Raw genomic sequence first — 18,815 nt, 5'->3', positions numbered from 1 at the left:
GGATCTCAAGATAAATGATATTTTCATGCGCTTTTTATACGAGTCATTGTCAAATCATATTTTAACACTGATCTTTTCCATCACATCTAAGGTCCATTCATGGCTCCATTATTAATCGTACATGTTCAAAAAGTAAATTGATTCATTTGCATATTATTCTGTCAATTATATTCCTTTTTTTTTTAGGTTTCTTTAGTAGGAATGAAATTTTAAATAGAAATAATCTGATCTATAAATTTTTTTTTTAATAGAGAGTAAAATCCAATCTCAGCTTCTCTTGCTACATGTAAGTTCTATTCCCCTACAGCTAGTCCACTAAACTGGTTTTATAATCTCTAAACCTCCATAACCTAATGGCACATTCGCGTGAACCACCTTCGAATCAAGCACCATTTGGTTGGTGGGTGCAATATGATTAGTGATATCATAGTCTGTAGAACTATAAACCATGCATAATTTCTTTTTCTCTGATGTTGAAGCAGGCTTTGCTTCTTCGGTGTCAGGGAAAGTGAGATCATAGCTGAAAAGATAATGCAATATTCTCTGAGATGAAATCAAAGTCAATGGGCTGTGACTATCCGAATTAATGTTGTTCGGCTTTTGAAGCTTTCAAATATTCTTCACCTTCCTTACACTGCTCAGCCATTTTTCACTTCATTTCTTTTATTTCCCTCAAATATTTTCGTGTCCTGGACATTGATTCGCTGTTTCCTTTGATAGATTTTTTTTTGTTTTGGACGTAATTCAGGAGACAGCCATATTGCTCTCAACATGTTTGATTTTATGCCTGAACAAGCTCCAATTATCCTACCGTGACTTCTACATAAACCATAAACCCTAATTTATATACTCATTCACCAGTAGTAGTAAAAAACAAATCGCCAATTTACTAATGGCAACAGCTAGTACTGCGAGTAGAATAACAAGGAAAATAGGGATTGCAGTGAAGAAAGCAGTAAGTAGAAAAAAAGGATGGTACGACCTCCACATGGCTGCGGCCTCAGGTGCCATTGCTCAACGACTTCCATTGGTCGATCTCGTAGCTGAGATCAGAGACGCCAGGGTATGCTTCTTTTATTTTCCATGATTCTTTCTTGCCAGATGAAACTTATCAATAAATTTGTTGACTGCATTAACCTTACAGATTCCTTTATCATCTGAATATGAGCTGTTGAGAGACTTCCCCGCTCTTTCTAAACGAATTGTTGTGATGAACAAGATAGACCTCGCAGACCAAACACAAGTAAAGGTTGCTATTTGTTTCTGTGTTTCTTTTTTATTTGCCTTTCATTTCGATTCCAGATTCCACTGTTTCTTTACTAGTATTATTATGTCCTAAAGTCCATTTCAATTGGAGAATTCACATAAAACCATAGTAAATACTTGGGTAAAAGTGTCATGGAGGCTTTGTATTTAAAGTCAAATTATATTTTACTTGTCTACTAAAAAGTTAGTATATTAGTCTCTATATGTTAATCAAAAACTAAATTGATTGTTTCTTTTAAAAATATCATTTCTATTGTTAAAAGTTAGTGTGGCTAATAAAATAATTAGATAATCATATGTGGTACATCCTGCTGTTGACGTACAATAATTAATTTTAACTATAAAATGAATGAAATTTTTAATAAAATAATTAGTTAATTAATTGATTTAATGTATAAAACTAATTTATTTATTTTTTAGCATATGAGTCAAAATGTAATTCAAACTTCTATTAGAAAATGTTTATAATTATTTTACTTAAATACTTTGCACAGTTGTAGATAGGTGAACATTTTAGAATATTTAGAAAATAAAAGTTAATACTTTAAGATTTTAATTTTTTTATTTAAGATAAAGGTTTTTTTAAATAAAGTATTCATTTGATGCGAAATTAAAAATTTTAAAATGTAAATTACATATCCTTAACTCATATATTAAAGTTGGATTGTTGATAGTTTTAATGGAGTTAATGTTTGATTAACTTATTGCAACAACTTTCTCAACTCTTTTAATAATAATATTAGATAGATATAAGTAATCTTTATAAATGTCATTTAATTAGAAAAATACCCTACACCTTTATGGTTATGTAACTTCCTTCTTTCACATACTTCCTCTAAAAAGTATTTATTTTTTCATTATTTATTTTTTATATTTGTCTTGTAAATTTATCCACACATTTAATATTTAGTTCCATTTTTTTTAAGGGATGGATGAGATATTTTGAGCAACAAAATTGCATTCCTTATGGAGTCAATTCCCATAACAAGGACAGTGTGAAAGGGGTATTTCATCTCTCCTATCTAACCACTAAAACCTTGTTTCCCTTTAAGATATATTATGTATACTAACAATTTATAACAATTCATTGCTCATAGCTGCTTAATTTTATACAAGCTCAAGTTAGGGGACTGTGCAAAGCTAATCATCATGCTAGTGAGACAATAACAATAATGCTAGTGGGGATTCCTAATGTTGGTAAATCAGCACTAGCTAATTCTTTGCATCAGATGGGGAGGATTAGTGCTGCAGGTGCTTTAACCTTCTCAAATCCTCTCAGCTTCAACATTGTTTTATTGTTTGGTTGGAATGGAATGATTGTAGGCACTAATTTTAGTAGTTCATTAAAATTTCTCTTGTTCCTCTCCTGCTTAGTGAAAATCTAAACTATCATCCCATGATCCTTCTTTCTAGAGAAAGGAAGGTTGAAGCATGCAACTGTGAGTCCTCAGCCTGGAGAGACAAAAGATATCAGCAGCTTCAAGGTATACATGCCACCATGTTGTAATGGTTTTTTTTTCCTTAATTTTGAATCATTTTTCTCCATCAATGTTGTGCTTGTAGCAATATAATGGACTGTTTCATGCTTACATCTTCAGATTGGTAGCCATCCCAATATCTATTTGTTGGATACTCCTGGTATTTTGCCCTGTATGATTCATGATGCTGAGCTTTGCTCCAAACTAGTATTAACAGGTGGGGGTGATAACCATTATTTTTTCTCTCTTTTAAGGCTCAAGTATATCTCCTCTATTAAATAAAAAAAAATTATGTTTATGCAAGTGCAGGGGCAATTAGAGATGGTCTGATTGAGCAGAAGGAACTTGCTCGATATTTTTTGGCCATTCTTAACTTAAGTGACCAATACAAGAAATGGGCAAAATTTTCAGCCAATGAGGATAGGCTGTTGTCATTTATAGAGCACAAAGAAGAAGGTTCAATTAGCTCTAAGCTGGAGATGAGACAGAAAAAGCAGCATATGATGGATCACACTCAGGTATGGACACTTGTGGGTAAAAGTACCATGGAGGTCATTGTATTAGAAGTCGAATTGCCTCTTCTACTCAAAAAATGGGCAAGTCAATCCCAATACATTAGATCAAATAGTAAATTGATCATTCTGTTAAAAATTTCATTTATTATTATTATTATCCCAGTATGTTGGCATGAGGTGCTACATATGACATGTTACGTGTAACTATCTGATTATTCTATCAAGCATGCTATTTTTTAACAATAGAAATGAATATAACTTTTACAGAAATGATCAATTTGCTTTTTTATCTAATGTACAATGACTAATTTGCCCTTTTTTTTAATAAATGAGACAAAATACAATTTAACTCCTAGTACAAGGGCTTCCATGATATGTTAACCGACACTTGTGTTATTTACAAAGTTAGCCTGACTGAAAAATGCAATTAACTCTTACTTTTCTGTAATCTTCAACTATATCAACTGTTGAGGAGCTTATGCTTCATAATTTGTTTTCTTGAGTTGTTGATGCAGGACTTGATTGTGAATGATGTTCGTGGGACTATCTTTGATACCATTTCATGCTTTGATGGTGATATAGAGCTGGAGGAGGATATGATAAAACTTATGGAGGCAGAGTTGGTAGCATTGAGGGACGCTTTCCGTGTTCCACAAGGATTAGGTGAATATGTCTTCAATAGAGTTGTTGGTGTTAAGTTGCTAGATTTGTATCGCAGTGGGAGGCTCGGGCATTATACTTTAGATACACTCCCTCTAACACTTCATCATCCCCTCTAATCTATATCTACATTGCCTGTACAAACTACATTTTTGTCCGTTAAATTTAATCCAAAGCTTTTCATACCATTTAACCATACCTAGCATTCTAGTTGTGAGTACGTGGTACATTTGCAAAAACTAATTCCAACCATCGACTTTGCAATAAATTTGGAATGATTGAGAATTGAAAGAGTAAAATAAAAAATAAAAAAAAACATTAAAAAAAATTTTCTTCCTTTAAAAGTATGCTCAGGCCTTGTGCTTCTTGGAGGTACAAAAATATTTTTCTGAGGTTAAAACTTAATTAATTTTTAACTTTTTACTATTGTATCCGAAAAAAAACATTAACCTTTGATCACAATTTTTGGCAACAATAGAAAGCACTAAAAATTAACCACACTTTCTTCCGGTACTTTTCTACTACACTTTTCAACCACAACAATAAAAAACTAGCTCCTAATAGGAATATATAAATAAATAAAAGAATAAGTAATTTTATTTTTTAAGTTTTTTGTCTTGTAGCAAGGCAGCTATTACAGAGGAAGGAAGGATAAGGGGGAGGGGGTACCGAGGAGACAAAGACAACTATGTAAGGCTTAGACCTTGCGTATACATAATTTTCTAAAGCACGCACTCTAAAAGACTAATTCAAACTTAAAATTGATTTAAAAAGCAAATAATGCAAGTACCAAACTTGAAGAACAAGAAATCAATCCAAACGGAATTCAACCTACCTATTTGCCACCATAACATAAAGGGATGATAAGATTAAGTTTGCAACAAAGTCCAAGTAATTTAGCCTAATACATAAAATGCAACTTTGAAGAACAATACAACTATTCATGGCCTGCAAATGAGTTCAAAGGATCTGGATATTATCTAAAGTAACCATGAAAGCTGTACGGCGTTATACATACATACAAGGGGAGGTAAATATTTTCCCTATAAGCTTACCTTGCATGAAACCTTGTTATGCCCAACTCCTTTGCACCGGGTACAACACACAGATCTCCTAATAATTCCCTGGCTTTTGTTTCGTCTTATTTTCTTCGGTTGTTGAGCTGCTACAGGTCGTGAGATGCTTGGAGGCATTATCTGATCCTCATCTTCCTCGGAATCTTCTTCATTTCCACAAGGGTGAGCAATGGTCGAAGCAGGATTTATGCTCTCAGCAAAGGCTATCCGGAAGCTTTCAGCTGTGTAGTATTTTGAACAATAATCATACACACTCCTACCTGTGCAGTTAAAGACAGCAATTGCATGATGGCAAGGAAGCCCAGTTGGTTTCCACATAGCACAACTGCAGTGTTGTTTGACAATATCGACAACATTGATGGAGCTATCATGAACTTCAAACAGGGTGTCGGATGAGAATAATACTTTCAGACCACGTGCTTTAACACATTCTTCTTGTAACTTTTCCTGCTTTGACGGTGTAAGCTTCATAGTCCAGTTACTTGATTCTGTTCGACGAAGTTCCATTAATTCCATGATTTTACATCTTATTACTTCAACCTTAGGTATGATGGGTAGGTCTCGTGCTTCCTCTATCCAGTTAGCATATGCCTCAGCTATGTTGAGTGTTATGTGATTAAAATGCTCACCCTTGAAAAAGGCATTTGCCCAATATTCAGGCTCATTTTGCATGATCCAATCATAAGCACTTGAAGAAACCCGTTTAATTTGCTCAGTGTACATCCTAAAACCACCAGGTCGGACTGCTTTTGCTGCAGCTAAGAAACATCCAGGCAATGAAGCCCTTCCTTCTCCAAAGAATGGTCCCTTCAAGTTCTGTATGAAACTGTCCATCAAGTAGTATATTGAGTAACCGTGGTGAGCATTTTCAAATATTTCAAGTACATGTTTCATTAATCCCTTATCTCTATCAGAGACAAAGGTTAGAGAACGGGAAGTCGACACAGCAGATCTCAACTGCTCCAAAAACCAATGCCAACTATCCTCATTTTCATCATCTACAACAGCAAATGCAACAGGGAAAATTCCATCATCACCATCCAGTGCAGTGGCTGTGAGCAGAATTTCATGGTATTTTGATTTCAAAGGGATGGCTTCAAGGAAAAGAAGTGGACGACAACCACTTTGGAAACCACGTATCATAGCATTAAAGGATAGAAAAAGACGCTGAAATCTTTTATCATCTCCAATGACAAGCTTCGTGAAACTACCAGGGTTTGTCTTCTCTATCTTCTCACAGTACCAAGGCAACTGATTATATGCATCTTTGTATGAACCCTGAAGTTGCTGCCGAGCATCTTCAATTCCACGCCATACTTGCGCATAGTTCAGCTCAAGCCCAAAATCACGAAGAAGGCCAGTTGCAATTTCTTTTGGTTTGTGGTGTGGGCTATCTCTCAACCTATCCTTTATAACATTCACCAGCCAATTTTTAGCTGGAGTAGCAATCTTCCATGATTCGCCACCACAAGTATGTGGTTCGTGTAACATTTTAACCCTAAACACACTGGCGGATGGGACCCAAGATGCATGAATCCTCCAAGGACATCCTTCTACTGCACATACAGCATTAGCACGATTGGTGTCATTCTTTCTTAATTTATAACCAAAGCGATGTGCAATGGCATATTTCTGTAGAGCATCACGGAATTCCGCCACACTTCTGAAATCCTGGCCTTCAGTAATACCATTTTTCCATGATTCAACTTGTTTCTCCACTGAAACATCAACAGGGCCAAGCTGGTGGTCCCCATTATTAGCTACTACAATGGGATTGAATTTCCTAGCTACCTTTTTCCTGGGTGTAGTTTTCTCTGTCTCCTCAAGATTGTCGTCAACAGTCACAATGGTAAGACCATTTGCAGCACGTTTCCAGGACGCAGTGCGCCTTCGTTTCTTGACAGTATCAGCAGGAGAAGCACTCATATCAATTGTATCTGTGTCAGTTGCATCAGCAACACTGACCTCAAAAAGACCATCAACAATGTTACGGCCAGCAGTACGCTTTGCTGCTCTAGAGGGACTTCGGAGTGCTGCATTGACACCTGCAACAGAGTCAGAAGGGGTTGCTATACTGATGGTAACATCCTTCAGGCCGCCAGCAGAGGGAGCAACTTTGGAAGTAGCAGGACGTGCAGCAGTGGCTTTCTTTTTCCTGCAAGCGATGAATGGTCTTAATGAAACTGTAGATTTCACAATTTCCATAATTAACAACAATGCAGAAATACCAAGGGAAACCCAGACTCATCAAAGAAGACAGATTTGCTTGCTGCTGATGCAACGATAATGAATTTCCCTATAAATTTAATGCGACAAAATAGTAATGACAACAAAGAGAATCTAGAAAATGCTAATAATTGCAGGTAGAGAGTAATTACCTCTTAGCAGGCATGCCATGATTTACAGGAACAAAGCCTGCTTTCCCTGTAAGGAAAACATCTGCAGTCACCGAGTCCTTGTGGAAATCACACATCCTTTTTAGGTCTTTCTCATTAGACAAAGTAATTAGAGTTCTCCTGTTTCCGGGGAGAAAATACTTGATAGCCAAAGATTTTAGTTCCAAGTTACATTTCTCAGCTAATTTGTACTTGAGATCATCGAATCCTGTCTCAGGGCTGATGTCCAAGGCATGTGCCTCTCCTCCAGCATATGACATGGATCCATCATCTTTTGTCTCAAATTCACCACCATGCTGGCAAATCAAGATCAGCTTCCCCCGCACCATTCCAAATTGCTTCTTAACTTAAATGAACAACAAATTTACAAATAGATTACATAAACTCAGATGATAAAAGTCAAAGCTTTTAAAATCATTACAAAACATACATGGCCTACAACCATCGTTACATCAAATACTGCATGCAAGGCAATTTACAGGTATGGGAGAAACCCACACAGACATTAGAAGTACAAAAGGAAATTTTCAGGTCCCCCAATCATAGAACTGATGCACAAGATTCAGTCCAAAATCCTAAACCTTTCTCAACTTAACTAAAGTGGAAGACACAGATTTTCTTTTACTAATCATCATGGTATTCCTCAAAGGCACACTTACGGTCAGTAGTCAAACCAGTTGAAGCCTCAAACAACAGAGCACGACATTGTCTTAAACCATCAAACCAAAGGAACCAACTTGATAATTTATCAGTGTAAGGAAAAAAAAGAGTACACAATTGACAAAAAATATATATTTACATTTCTAAAAACATAAAATTTATAAGTAACATCCCATGATTGATCAGTGATTTTGTTTAGAAAAGCGCTCAAAGCCAACATATAAAACAGCAAAACGGGTTATCAGCCCCCACCCCCACCCCCCAAACAAAAAAAAAGGTTTATTTCAAGATGAAAAAGGCTGCCAAAGAAACCAAATAAGTCAATGTATTCCACTGCTAGTGAGCTAAAAAAAAAAAAAAAACAGATCTTTTTAAAACCAAAGCAACGGTCATGATAAACAGATCAGCAAAAAAAAAAACACCAAAAAGCAGAACCATTAACGAAGACCCAACAATCTAAACAAGAAACAAAATTACATTTTCCACTCAACTTCAAGGAGTAACAGTGCATGCAAAAGAATTAAAAGAATTTGACTAAATTATGGCATGCAAACCAAGAAAGAATATAAAAATAAAAAATAAAAAGAAATTAGCACGAAAAGGAGAAAATCGGATAATAAATTTTAGAGAGAGAGAGAGAGAGAGTAAAAGGGGGAGAATTTACCAGACTGGAAAATCCGGGGCTTGGAATTGGAGGAGAAGAAGAAACCCTAAAGCTTGGGGTTTTTTTTCGAGCAATTAGGAAAAAAAAAGAAAAAAAAAAAAAAGAAGAACAAGTAAAGAAGGGTAGGGGTGTGATGTACAATAAATAAAAATTGGGAATTGTCGGGTCAGCGTTGGAAAAGGAATCAATTTCAAGGGGTTGTTTTGGAATTTAAGGAAAATATTATAATATTATAATATTATTTATTTATTAATATTCGTGATAAATGCCATAGTAAAAGAGTTGTTGATAAACATGTTGTTCGAATGCAGGTACCAATAGACTTCACATTTTTCACTTTTTATGTTTTATCCGTATATTTTGTTTTATTACCATGCTGCTATAATTCTTAAAGAATATTAGTGTTTTTAAAATTTGATTTGATCCAATTAGATTTATTGAATTAAAAATCAGTCGAGATATTATATTGAAGAGAAATAAAAATCAGTTAGCTAATTAATCAGTACAAATTGATGGTTGAGTTGGATTTTATAATTTCTTTTTATTTTTATTAATTTTTTAATTTAAACCAACAAGTATATTGATCGAGAATTGATGGTTCGAATGATTCGACAATCAATAGAATAAGGTATTAATTTTAATAATTTATTTTTAATGTCACTTCCGGTTTCTTGGAATAGAATAAGAATGTAATAAAATATTCTTTCTATGGGAATGGAATATGACTATAATAAAATTGAATAGACATAACAAATGGAATAAATATGTAATACAAAAAAAAATAAACTTGAATAACGAATATATCCTTAAATATTTTAATGTATTTTTCATATAAATTTAATATTAAAGAATATTATTTTCTATCAAAAGTATAATATTTAAATATAAAAATTTAAATTATATTTTCTATTAAATTATATTTCAAATAATATTTTATATTAAGTTATATTTAAGTATTTTATATTAAATAATATTAAAATATTTTTTTATTTTTATATTAAATTATATTAAAATATTTAGAATATTTTATATTAAAATAATTTTATATTTTATATTAAATTATATTAAAATATATTTAATATTTTCTAAAATTTAGAAATAATATTTTATATTAATTTATATTAAAATATTTTTTATTTTCTCCATCTTTTACATCTTAGTTGGTCCATCTCTCTCCCCAAATTCATCTTCATCTTCCTCTCCAACACTTATTTTCTAAATCAGATAAAATCGCAAAGCAAAGAATCCCTTCAATTATTCATTAACTGCCTGTATATATTAAGATTAAGAATAAAATATATTTTTAGTCATTTTTTTCGCGAGGAGTTGGATGAGAAGAAACTCGCATGTCTAGTTTTGTAGTAGAGATGGAATTCATAAACAACCATTAACTATAACCCCAAAAGAACCCGATTTCGTAAACAACATAGAGGAAGAATGAAGGGGATATCTTATCGAAGTAATTGAATTTGTTTTGGTAGATATCCTCTTCAAGCACTTGAACCTGCTTGGATTACATCTAAACAAATAGAAGTGGGGCATCACGCAATGACATGAAATGTACACCAGGGTGGAAAAATATGGTTACGTATATTTCTAGACAAACACGTTAAGATAAAACCTACAGAAACACGTATGGGTTCTGGGAAAGGATCTCTCGAGTATTGGGTAGCTGTTGTTAAACTGGGCAGAATACTTTATGAAATGATGTAACATCTTGAATTAGGGCCTAGTCGGAATAGTGGTTTGGAGACCACAAATTCGAAGTGGAAATATTTATTTTATGATTATTATAAAGTCTATGATATGTTTCTATGCTTGTGTGAAAATTTCATGAGGAAATTTTATGTGCAAAGTGCCTAATTGAACTTTAGGGACTAAATCGAATAATTTGTAAAACTTGTGCTCTAGAAGCATTTTGCATGAAATTGAATTGGATTATTAATTAGAGGTCCTTAATGAGAAATTTGACCAAGTTTTAAAAGTTTTGGACAAAAATGGGCTTGGAATGGTAAATTTTGAAAGAATAGTAAAAAAGGCATTTTGGTCATTTAGGGGTAAAATGAACTAAAAGACAAAATTAAAAGCCAAATGTGTCCATCTTTTTCCTAAGGGCTGAAATTCTCATGAAAAACACCATGGCTAGGGTTTCCAAGCTTCCAAGCTCAATAGTAAGTGCTTCTAAATCCCGTTTTTAATGTTCTAAGCATTTTTAAAGTCCCGGTAACATGGTCTATCTATTTCTACCATTATTTTGAGCTAGGGTTCATGTTTAAAAATTTACCCATGCATAACATGTTATTATTTTGATGTTTATTGGTAGAATATGAAAGATTGGAGTGTGTTTAACATATTTTACTAAGTGATTTTTCATGAAAAAGCCTAAAAAGGACTAAATTGAAAAAGGTGTAAAATGAGTAAGTAAAAATCTGTTTTAATGAGAAATGTGGGCTGCCGTAAGCTTGAATATGGTTCGACTAGGCTTGGGTAACCAAGAAATTGAACACATTTTATTTTACGAGCCTAGGGACTAAATTGCAAATATGTAAAAGTTTAAGGGTAAAATTTTAAATTTTCCAAAATATGATTTTTGGGTCAATTTGGATAATGTGAGTCCTAAATAGGCTATATTTGAAATGTTAGATCAAGGAAATTGAGATTCAAGCTTAAATCGAAAAAGTACAAGGTTAAGGGCTAAATTGGTAATTTTTTTATTTTTGTATTCGAGGTAAGTTTGTGTGTTAATAATAATGCACTATTATGTATGAATTATATTTCTTGTTATTGTGGCATAAATTTTATAATGGACTACATTGAAAAGTTGATGGAATGAGTATATGGTGTGAAAATATGATATGAAATAATGATACATGACTAGTAATGTATGGAATATATGATAATTGTATGATTAATGTGTTATATGATTATTTGATGATATAACATGCTATGAAAATGTGATGAAAGTTATTTCAATGATTTATGAATATGTGATTACTGCCTTGTGAAATGAGGCCTATATTCCGAATACGTCCGTTTAAGCTTTGTAAGTCAGAAATCCCGTTTGAACCTTAGGAATAGTTTAGGATCAAGTGACATGTCACTAGGAATTTAGAAAATCTGAGCTCGTTGAGTTGGTTCGAGTTCATGATATATGTGAGAAGTCCGAACTTGTTGAGTTGGTCCAAGTTCATGATATATGTGAAGCATCTGAGCTCGTTGAGTTGGTCCGAGTTCATATGGATGTATACATGTTATGAGGTAGCTTTGGCTACGTATGTATATGTGGCACTTAGGTGCAAGTTTCTGCGTATCCAATAGTATTCTGAGTGTTCAACGACTAATGAAATGAATGTGATGAAAGTCCCGAGGAGGACATATGAAAGAGGTATGGTTATCGATACTTTACAACAAGTACAAGTATGTATGCTAAACCTATGAGTAATAAGATCAATTTACAATGAGCAAGTATATATGTGTATATGATAAGTAAGCCAAAAGGGTTTGAATGATGAATAATCTTTATGGTTATGTTATTATGTCTTTGTGAATTTGAACATGAAATCCATGAAATGGTAAGTTCATGATTAGTTGAAAATGAACTTATGATAGTTACCATTATATTACAATAAGACAGTGTTGGACATTAGCAGTTGTGTGACTTCGAAAATCCACCAAAAATTGAGGAAATTGAATTAGAGACTGAATAAGAAATGAGATTAAAGCTTATTGAATCTAGTTTCACATAGAAGAAACAGTGTAAGCAAAAGAGTTAAATATTATGATATATTTGAACTTTTGTGAGATAGAGTCAGAGTGATTTCGGGCTCCCTTGTCTCAAATTTGGAAAATCATTAAAAATTGTACAAAAATAATTATGAGTTATAATTTATATGCTTGAAATTATTAATGAGTCTATTTTCAAGAGAAATAGATGGAACATAACCTGAGTCTCGTATTATAAGATAATTGATTTTTAGTAAAGAAAGGTCAGAGCTATCGGATAACGAAATAGGGTGACTTTAAAAAAATAAACTATACTAATTGGCTAAACCAAAAATTTCGAAAATTTTATAGTACAAATATATGTGAGTCTAGTTTTTGGGAAAATTAGTAGATCTAAAATTGGAGTTCTGTAGCTCCATATATAAATTATTTAGTGACCGAGACTCGAGAAAATAGCCTGATTGGAATATGAATAATAATGAGAATTTGGCAAGAACTTGTTAATAATTTGCTTATTATTTTCATACAAACTTACTAAGCGTAAAGCTTACTCCTCATTTCCTTTTTCTCTTAGTGTTGTCAGGTAGGCTCAGGGTTGGAGATCGTCAGAGGCAGCATCACACTATCAAGTCACCACTTTTGGAGTAATGATACAAATGTTAGTAATTTCAAGTGAGTGGCATGTATAGGGACTAGACAAATGATATGTGTTATTATGATTTAGTCAAATATGTTGGCTATATTAAGTTATTTGTATATGACTATGAGATGTGGCTCATATTGATTATGGTTTGTAAGTTTAGCTAATTATGCAATGTTTAATGCTTATGATGTGATGACGAAATTATGTGATTGCCTTGCATGATTGATAGTATGTCATGTGTTTTGGATGTATGCTTTATGACCGTTCGAGATGGTCATAATTTTGAAGTAATTGCATGATTTAGAAACAAGATGATGATGGTTAAACATGAGTGTTTGATGGATAAGTTGGTAACCTTGGTTTAATGGTAAAAGTGGGCATCAAAATTAGGGGTGTGCAAAATTCGGGTAAAACCGAAAAAATTCTGTTAACCGACCAAATTCGGTTAATCGGTCGGTTAACCAAATTAATTCGATCAAGGGTCGGTTAATAATTTTTTGAGCTTTCGGTTAACGGTTAATTCGGCTCGAAACCGGTCGGTTAACCGAATTTTTTTGGTTTAATCGAAAAAATTAATAAATAAAAGTATAATATATAAATAGCCCACTATTCACTCAAACCCAATCCAACATAAACTCAAATACCTAATCTAATATATATTAACCCAAGTACCCAACCCAACCCAATCATAAAAATTACAAATAATTTAATAAATAAAAATAAAAATCTAAAATAAAAAATAAAAATAAAAGAACATATAATTTTAAACAAATAATTCGGTTAATTTGGGTAATTCGGGTAATTCGGTTAATTCGATTAATTCGGTTAATTTTATACTTATTTTAACCAAAAATTAAAAACATATAATTTTGATTAATTCGGTTAACCGACCGAATTAACCGAAAAAATTTTGGTTCGGTTAATTTTTTTAAAAAAAATTTGGTTCGGTTAACGGTTAAAAATTTTGAAGGGTCGGTTAATTCGGTTAATGTTATTTTGGGTCGGTTAACCGAATGAACACCCCTAATCAAAATGACAAGTCTTATGAATGGGGATTAATGAATTTGGACTTGGTATTCTATGAGTAAGTGCATTATATGAAAAAGGATATGTTAGTATGATAAATGTGTCTTAATAAAGAGAGTTTAATTATTAAAATGATGCCATGAATTGTGATTTGGATGTGTACAAGGTTGTAAGGGATTCTGAGTAACATAAAGGTTTGGAAAATAGCCTAAGTGTTGGCCACACGGGCTGAGACACGGCCGTCTGTCTCAACTGTGTAAGGGACACGTCTTAGAGACACGGGCATGTAGCCTGGCCATGTGGTTCAATTTGTGTGCTGACGTCATAAACAGAGAGTTACACGGCCTGAGGACACAGGCGTGTCAAAGGCACACGAGAGTGCCCCTGTGTCCACACGAGCGTGTGACTCTATTATATGGTAAATTTTCTAAGTTTTCTCAAAACTTTCCAAAGTTCTCGGTTTATTCCCGAGCCCTCTCTAAAGTATGTTTTGGGCTTCGTAGACCCAAATAAGGGACGATGTGTATGAGTATGAAAAGTTTTGAATTAAAAGAAATTTTATGGCCCGATTTTGCATGTTTGTTTATGCTTAAGTCTGGTAATACCTCGTATCCTGTCCCGACGTCGGACACGGGTAAGGGGTGTTACAAATGATCTAGACTCCATTTCCTACTTTTTTACCAGTAGAACACGAGCAAGAATTAAGTCGGGCGAGGAGTTTTTCCTTAGACAGTTGGTAGGACTACCCCGAAGGCAGCTTTGAATGATAGCAAAAGAAGTCAATGCGCATCCAACCCCTTACCCTCGCTACAATACTTGGCTATAAAGATAGGAAAGCTTAACTTCCAAGGTAAGGTGAATCGAAAGCTTCAAAAGCATACACAACCTTTTCACTCGATACAATAGACATTGAGACAGACATAATGGAAGACTTGGAATGAAGTCTCCTTGAGGGCTACGAGTATTATTACACCAACTTCAAATGAGACAAGCATCAAAGGCTTATAACAAATAGACAACATTCTCTTTACTTACACGATAACATAACAGGGATGTTCCCATATCTAGATTATAGGACAAACAACTTTATTTATGCAATTTTCCACTGGACAGACAGCTAATGGACTGCTTATGGACCTTCCACGATTCAAGTTAGGGGGGATGGTTCTCTACCTGCAAGCACCTACTCCTATCAAAATGAAAAGCAGTGAGCTCCGCAACAAAAGCGAAGCGGGCCGCGCTAGCGCCCAACCGGCTTACCTTTTTCAGCTGCATCGTACCGGTCGGGTAAAGCTTGCTTCACCCTTGCGCGAGACTTTAATAGTAGATGTCAGCAGGACGGTAGCACTTCAGCGAACAACAGCTACTGCTGCTGCAGCTTCAGATACTCGCCTGGAATTGCCATTCTTCGGTATTTCAGACCTATGTCATGACGGTGCGAGGGGTCCCACCTGCTTACCGGCCTGCCGGAGAGGGTAGACCGCCCTTTGCTGAAAGGCTAGCTGTAGGCATCCACGGTGGTCTTCCTCTCTCTCCCGATGGTTTATATAGCTTTACTGACCTTTTTTATTTGAAAGTTGATCAAGAGCACTGGCAGTTGAAAAGAGGAAGATGAAGTCAAACTCATAGGATTAAGATCCTTGGTAAAGAAAAAATTGAACTATAGGTCGTCTAAGGCACTAAGATCTATTTCTTTCATACCACCTTCAAGCCTATTTTATTTACTTTCTTTATCGGTGACTAAGAAAAATTTTGCTAGATATTCTTTTTCATGGCTTCAGTAATAGCCTGGAGCCTGTACTCCTAATAAAGAGATTTTCCGGGTATTCACCACCCCTAAAGTCATTGTCCACAGCTTCGGTTTAGTTCTAAAAGAGCCCTAGCTAGAGAAATCCTTTTACCATCCTTCTTAGCGCCTATCATCCCTTGCTTCTTTCCTTTTGTGAACCGGAGCTTCTTACTAACAGCTACCTGACCACAGTCACTCAGTCTATTGACTCCCGGGCTTTTGTTTTAGAGAGATTTCCGAGTGCTATTCTTACAGCTTGCCTTACTAATTAATGTGCCCCTTTGCTACTGCTGCCATACCACATTCAGTCCAATTGGCCTAAGGCTTCTCTATAGAATAGACTCTTCCCACTGCTAACTGCTAAGCTAATTCTACTGCCGAGCTAAAGGCTCTAGAAAGAAGAGCTTCTCACTCGGGTCACTAAAGACCAAAAGAGCGAGAGGCACGAGCCAGCTTAACCCATTCCCAAGCCCGGATAAGCAACATCTGAAAAGGAAAGTCAGCTAAGTCCCTGCCCCAATTCCTGCATCTTCATCTGCTTACCCTCTTTCGGATGAGGAAGGTAGGTCTGCCGAAGAAAGGAAACCCGGAACCATCCCTCACTTCGGAACATTGCCCTCAGCAGTTGAGTCAGTTCAAGTAGGGAGGTAAGCCAGCACATTTCCCTCGGTCAGTAAAGAAAGCCCTTACTCAGTTTCGGCTGTTACGGCTGTTTAAGCTGTTGAGGGTGAGTCAAAGAAAGTAGGCACAGCAAAGTTGGAACATTTCAAGTAGGCCAATCCCGCAGGGACGAAAACGGAACTGCTATTCTTTTTCATTTCGAATGCAGCGGACAGTCAGAATGTAACAGCCTATTTTTAGTGAAATTGGAACAGTGGTTTTGGGACCACAAATCCGAAGTCAGAAAAAAATTATTTTATTATTATTTTATGGTCTATTACATGATAGAGACACTATATAAAAATTTTTTTAAGAAATTTTACTGTTTACATGCTCAATTTTATAAAAAGGACTAAATTGCGTAAAGTACAAAAGTTGTGTTCAAATAGCTAAATGTATTAAATAGCTATAGGACTTTAAAGTGGAGGTCCTTATATAGTAATTAGACTATTAATATGTTAGTGGATGATAATGGTTTGGCAATTTTGTAATTTTTAAAGATTATAAAGGTTAATTAAGTAAATTAGGTAATTAAATGATATATTAATAAAACAAAGCAATTTTTTTATTGTGTTCATCTTCTCCAAAACACCATAACTGATTCTAACTTGAAGAAAATAGAGCTAGGGTTTTGCCGAACTTGAAAATCCAATTGGTAAGTGATCTTTGTCCAATTTTTAGTGATTTCTGTGTTTTTGGGATCGTTGTAGCTTAATCTAGCTAGCCCTGGGACTAATTTGTGAAACTGTTAAAGTATTTGGGTTTTTCCATTGATGAGTATGTTAGGGTTTTGAATTTTAATGGTAGAAAATGAATGATTGTTGTTAGATAAATAAATTTTGTAAAAGAATTTTTGATGAAATTACCAATTAGGGGTTAAATTGAAAAATGTGATAAATTGTGTGGTAAATTTGTGAATTTTTGGAATATATGAGCTGCTATAAACATGTTTATAATTCGGCTAGGCTTGGGTAGGGATAAATTGAATGAATTTCATTTTCTGAGCCTAGGGACTAAATTGCAAAGAATTAAAAGTATAGGGGTAAAATGGTAATTTTGTCAAAAATTTGTGTTGAATTAATTTGAATGTGAATTATATTGAATTGAGTTAAATTCATTGTATAGATTCGGTTAGACCTCGTACGGAGTTAGATCGAGGCAAAGAGAAAATCTCAGATTAGTCGCCTTCTTATTTAAGTACACTCGTCGAGGTAAGTTCGTGTAATTAAATTATACATTTATATGTTCTAAATTGAATTATATGTTTGAGAAGTGTATAATCATCATATATGAATACCAATCGAATATCCAATGATGTACAACAATTACCGAGCCCCGTTTGAACCTTAGGAATTCGTAGGATACAAATGACATGTCATTAGGGTTACGGATTTTAGCTCTTATGAGCTTATTGATACTCAGCTCGTATAAGCTTACTATTATTCAACTCGGAGGAGCTTACCATTTACAGCTCGTATGAGCATACATGTACATGAATTGACAGATTACAGTTCAGTACACCTTGTGTATACTACTCGCGTATCCAACGATATCCAACGATATTCTAAATGGTTCAACGGGCATTGTTCTGTTACGAGGTTACATGAGTTCAATACGAACTACCACATGTATTTACATGAGATGTATGAAAATGATTTGTACATGATATATAGATACATGATGTAGAAATTATATGTACATGGAAGTTTGATTATTATTGAGCTCATACATGTTTCTTGATATTTATATGAATTACATGACTAACATGGTTGATGAGGATATGTGTTTAGGCTTTTGGTGTGACAGCCCAAAATTGACCCTAGTCGGAAGGTGGTCTCGGGACCACAAAACCGAGGCATAAAAATAATTAAAAATTTATTTTGATGCCTATAATATGTGTGTGCTCATGTATGACATTTTATGATGATTGATTTAGTGTTATAAGGGTGAATTCCACAAGAAAGGACTTAGTAATGAACTTTGAAAGTATGATAGGAAATGTGTGATGACTAATTAAAGCATGCATGCAAAATAATGGACTTGCATGTCAAATTCCCCTTTTATAGGTGGTGGCTGGCCATGACAAGGAGGATGGGCTAAACATGTCATGAAACATGTTTTGTTGGTGCATTAGGGTGAAATAATAAACAAAGGTGTATGGGTGATAAAAAATGAAAAAAATGTGTGTGAGTGTGGTAATCCCCCATTGCCGTGAGTTGTAGAGAAGGAAAGAAAAAATTTTGTTCATCCTTTCTTTGA

At 34.3% G+C, this 18,815-nt stretch overlaps 2 protein-coding genes across 4 annotated transcripts; one reads left to right on the top strand and one right to left on the bottom strand.

The window, feature by feature from the left end:
- Positions 1-123: 123 nt before the first annotated feature.
- On the top strand, positions 124-4,115 carry LOC108460463 (DAR GTPase 2, mitochondrial). Of its 2 annotated transcripts, none has more exons than XM_053018091.1 (8): positions 124-1,063; positions 1,145-1,249; positions 2,193-2,270; positions 2,364-2,517; positions 2,680-2,750; positions 2,865-2,961; positions 3,054-3,262; positions 3,763-4,115. In XM_053018091.1, exons 1-8 carry the CDS (start codon positions 893-895, stop codon positions 4,036-4,038), a joined length of 1,161 nt encoding a protein of 386 aa, XP_052874051.1. In that variant the 5' UTR covers positions 124-892; the 3' UTR covers positions 4,039-4,115. The 2 variants fall into 2 exon arrangements, with proteins under 2 accessions (XP_052874051.1, XP_017615455.1); XM_017759966.2 differs by having other exon boundaries at positions 131-1,063; positions 3,775-4,115.
- Positions 4,116-4,729: 614 nt separating this feature from the next.
- On the bottom strand, positions 4,730-9,028 carry LOC108460368 (uncharacterized). Of its 2 annotated transcripts, none has more exons than XM_017759837.2 (3): positions 8,716-9,028; positions 7,374-7,737; positions 4,730-7,150 (listed from the first exon to the last, which is right to left on the bottom strand). In XM_017759837.2, the coding sequence occupies exons 2-3, from the start codon at positions 7,718-7,720 to the stop codon at positions 4,963-4,965; spliced, it is 2,535 nt and encodes an 844-aa protein (XP_017615326.1). In that variant the 5' UTR covers positions 7,721-7,737; positions 8,716-9,028; the 3' UTR covers positions 4,730-4,962. The 2 variants fall into 2 exon arrangements, with proteins under 2 accessions (XP_017615326.1, XP_017615327.1); XM_017759838.2 differs by having other exon boundaries at positions 7,374-7,732; positions 8,716-8,897.
- Between the last annotated feature and the right edge of the window lie 9,787 nt (positions 9,029-18,815).

Source organism: Gossypium arboreum, chromosome 8 (genome assembly GCF_025698485.1).
Source record: "Gossypium arboreum isolate Shixiya-1 chromosome 8, ASM2569848v2, whole genome shotgun sequence".
NCBI classification, from domain to species: Eukaryota; Viridiplantae; Streptophyta; class Magnoliopsida; order Malvales; family Malvaceae; genus Gossypium; species Gossypium arboreum.
This window is presented reverse-complemented; position numbering and strand designations above follow the sequence as displayed.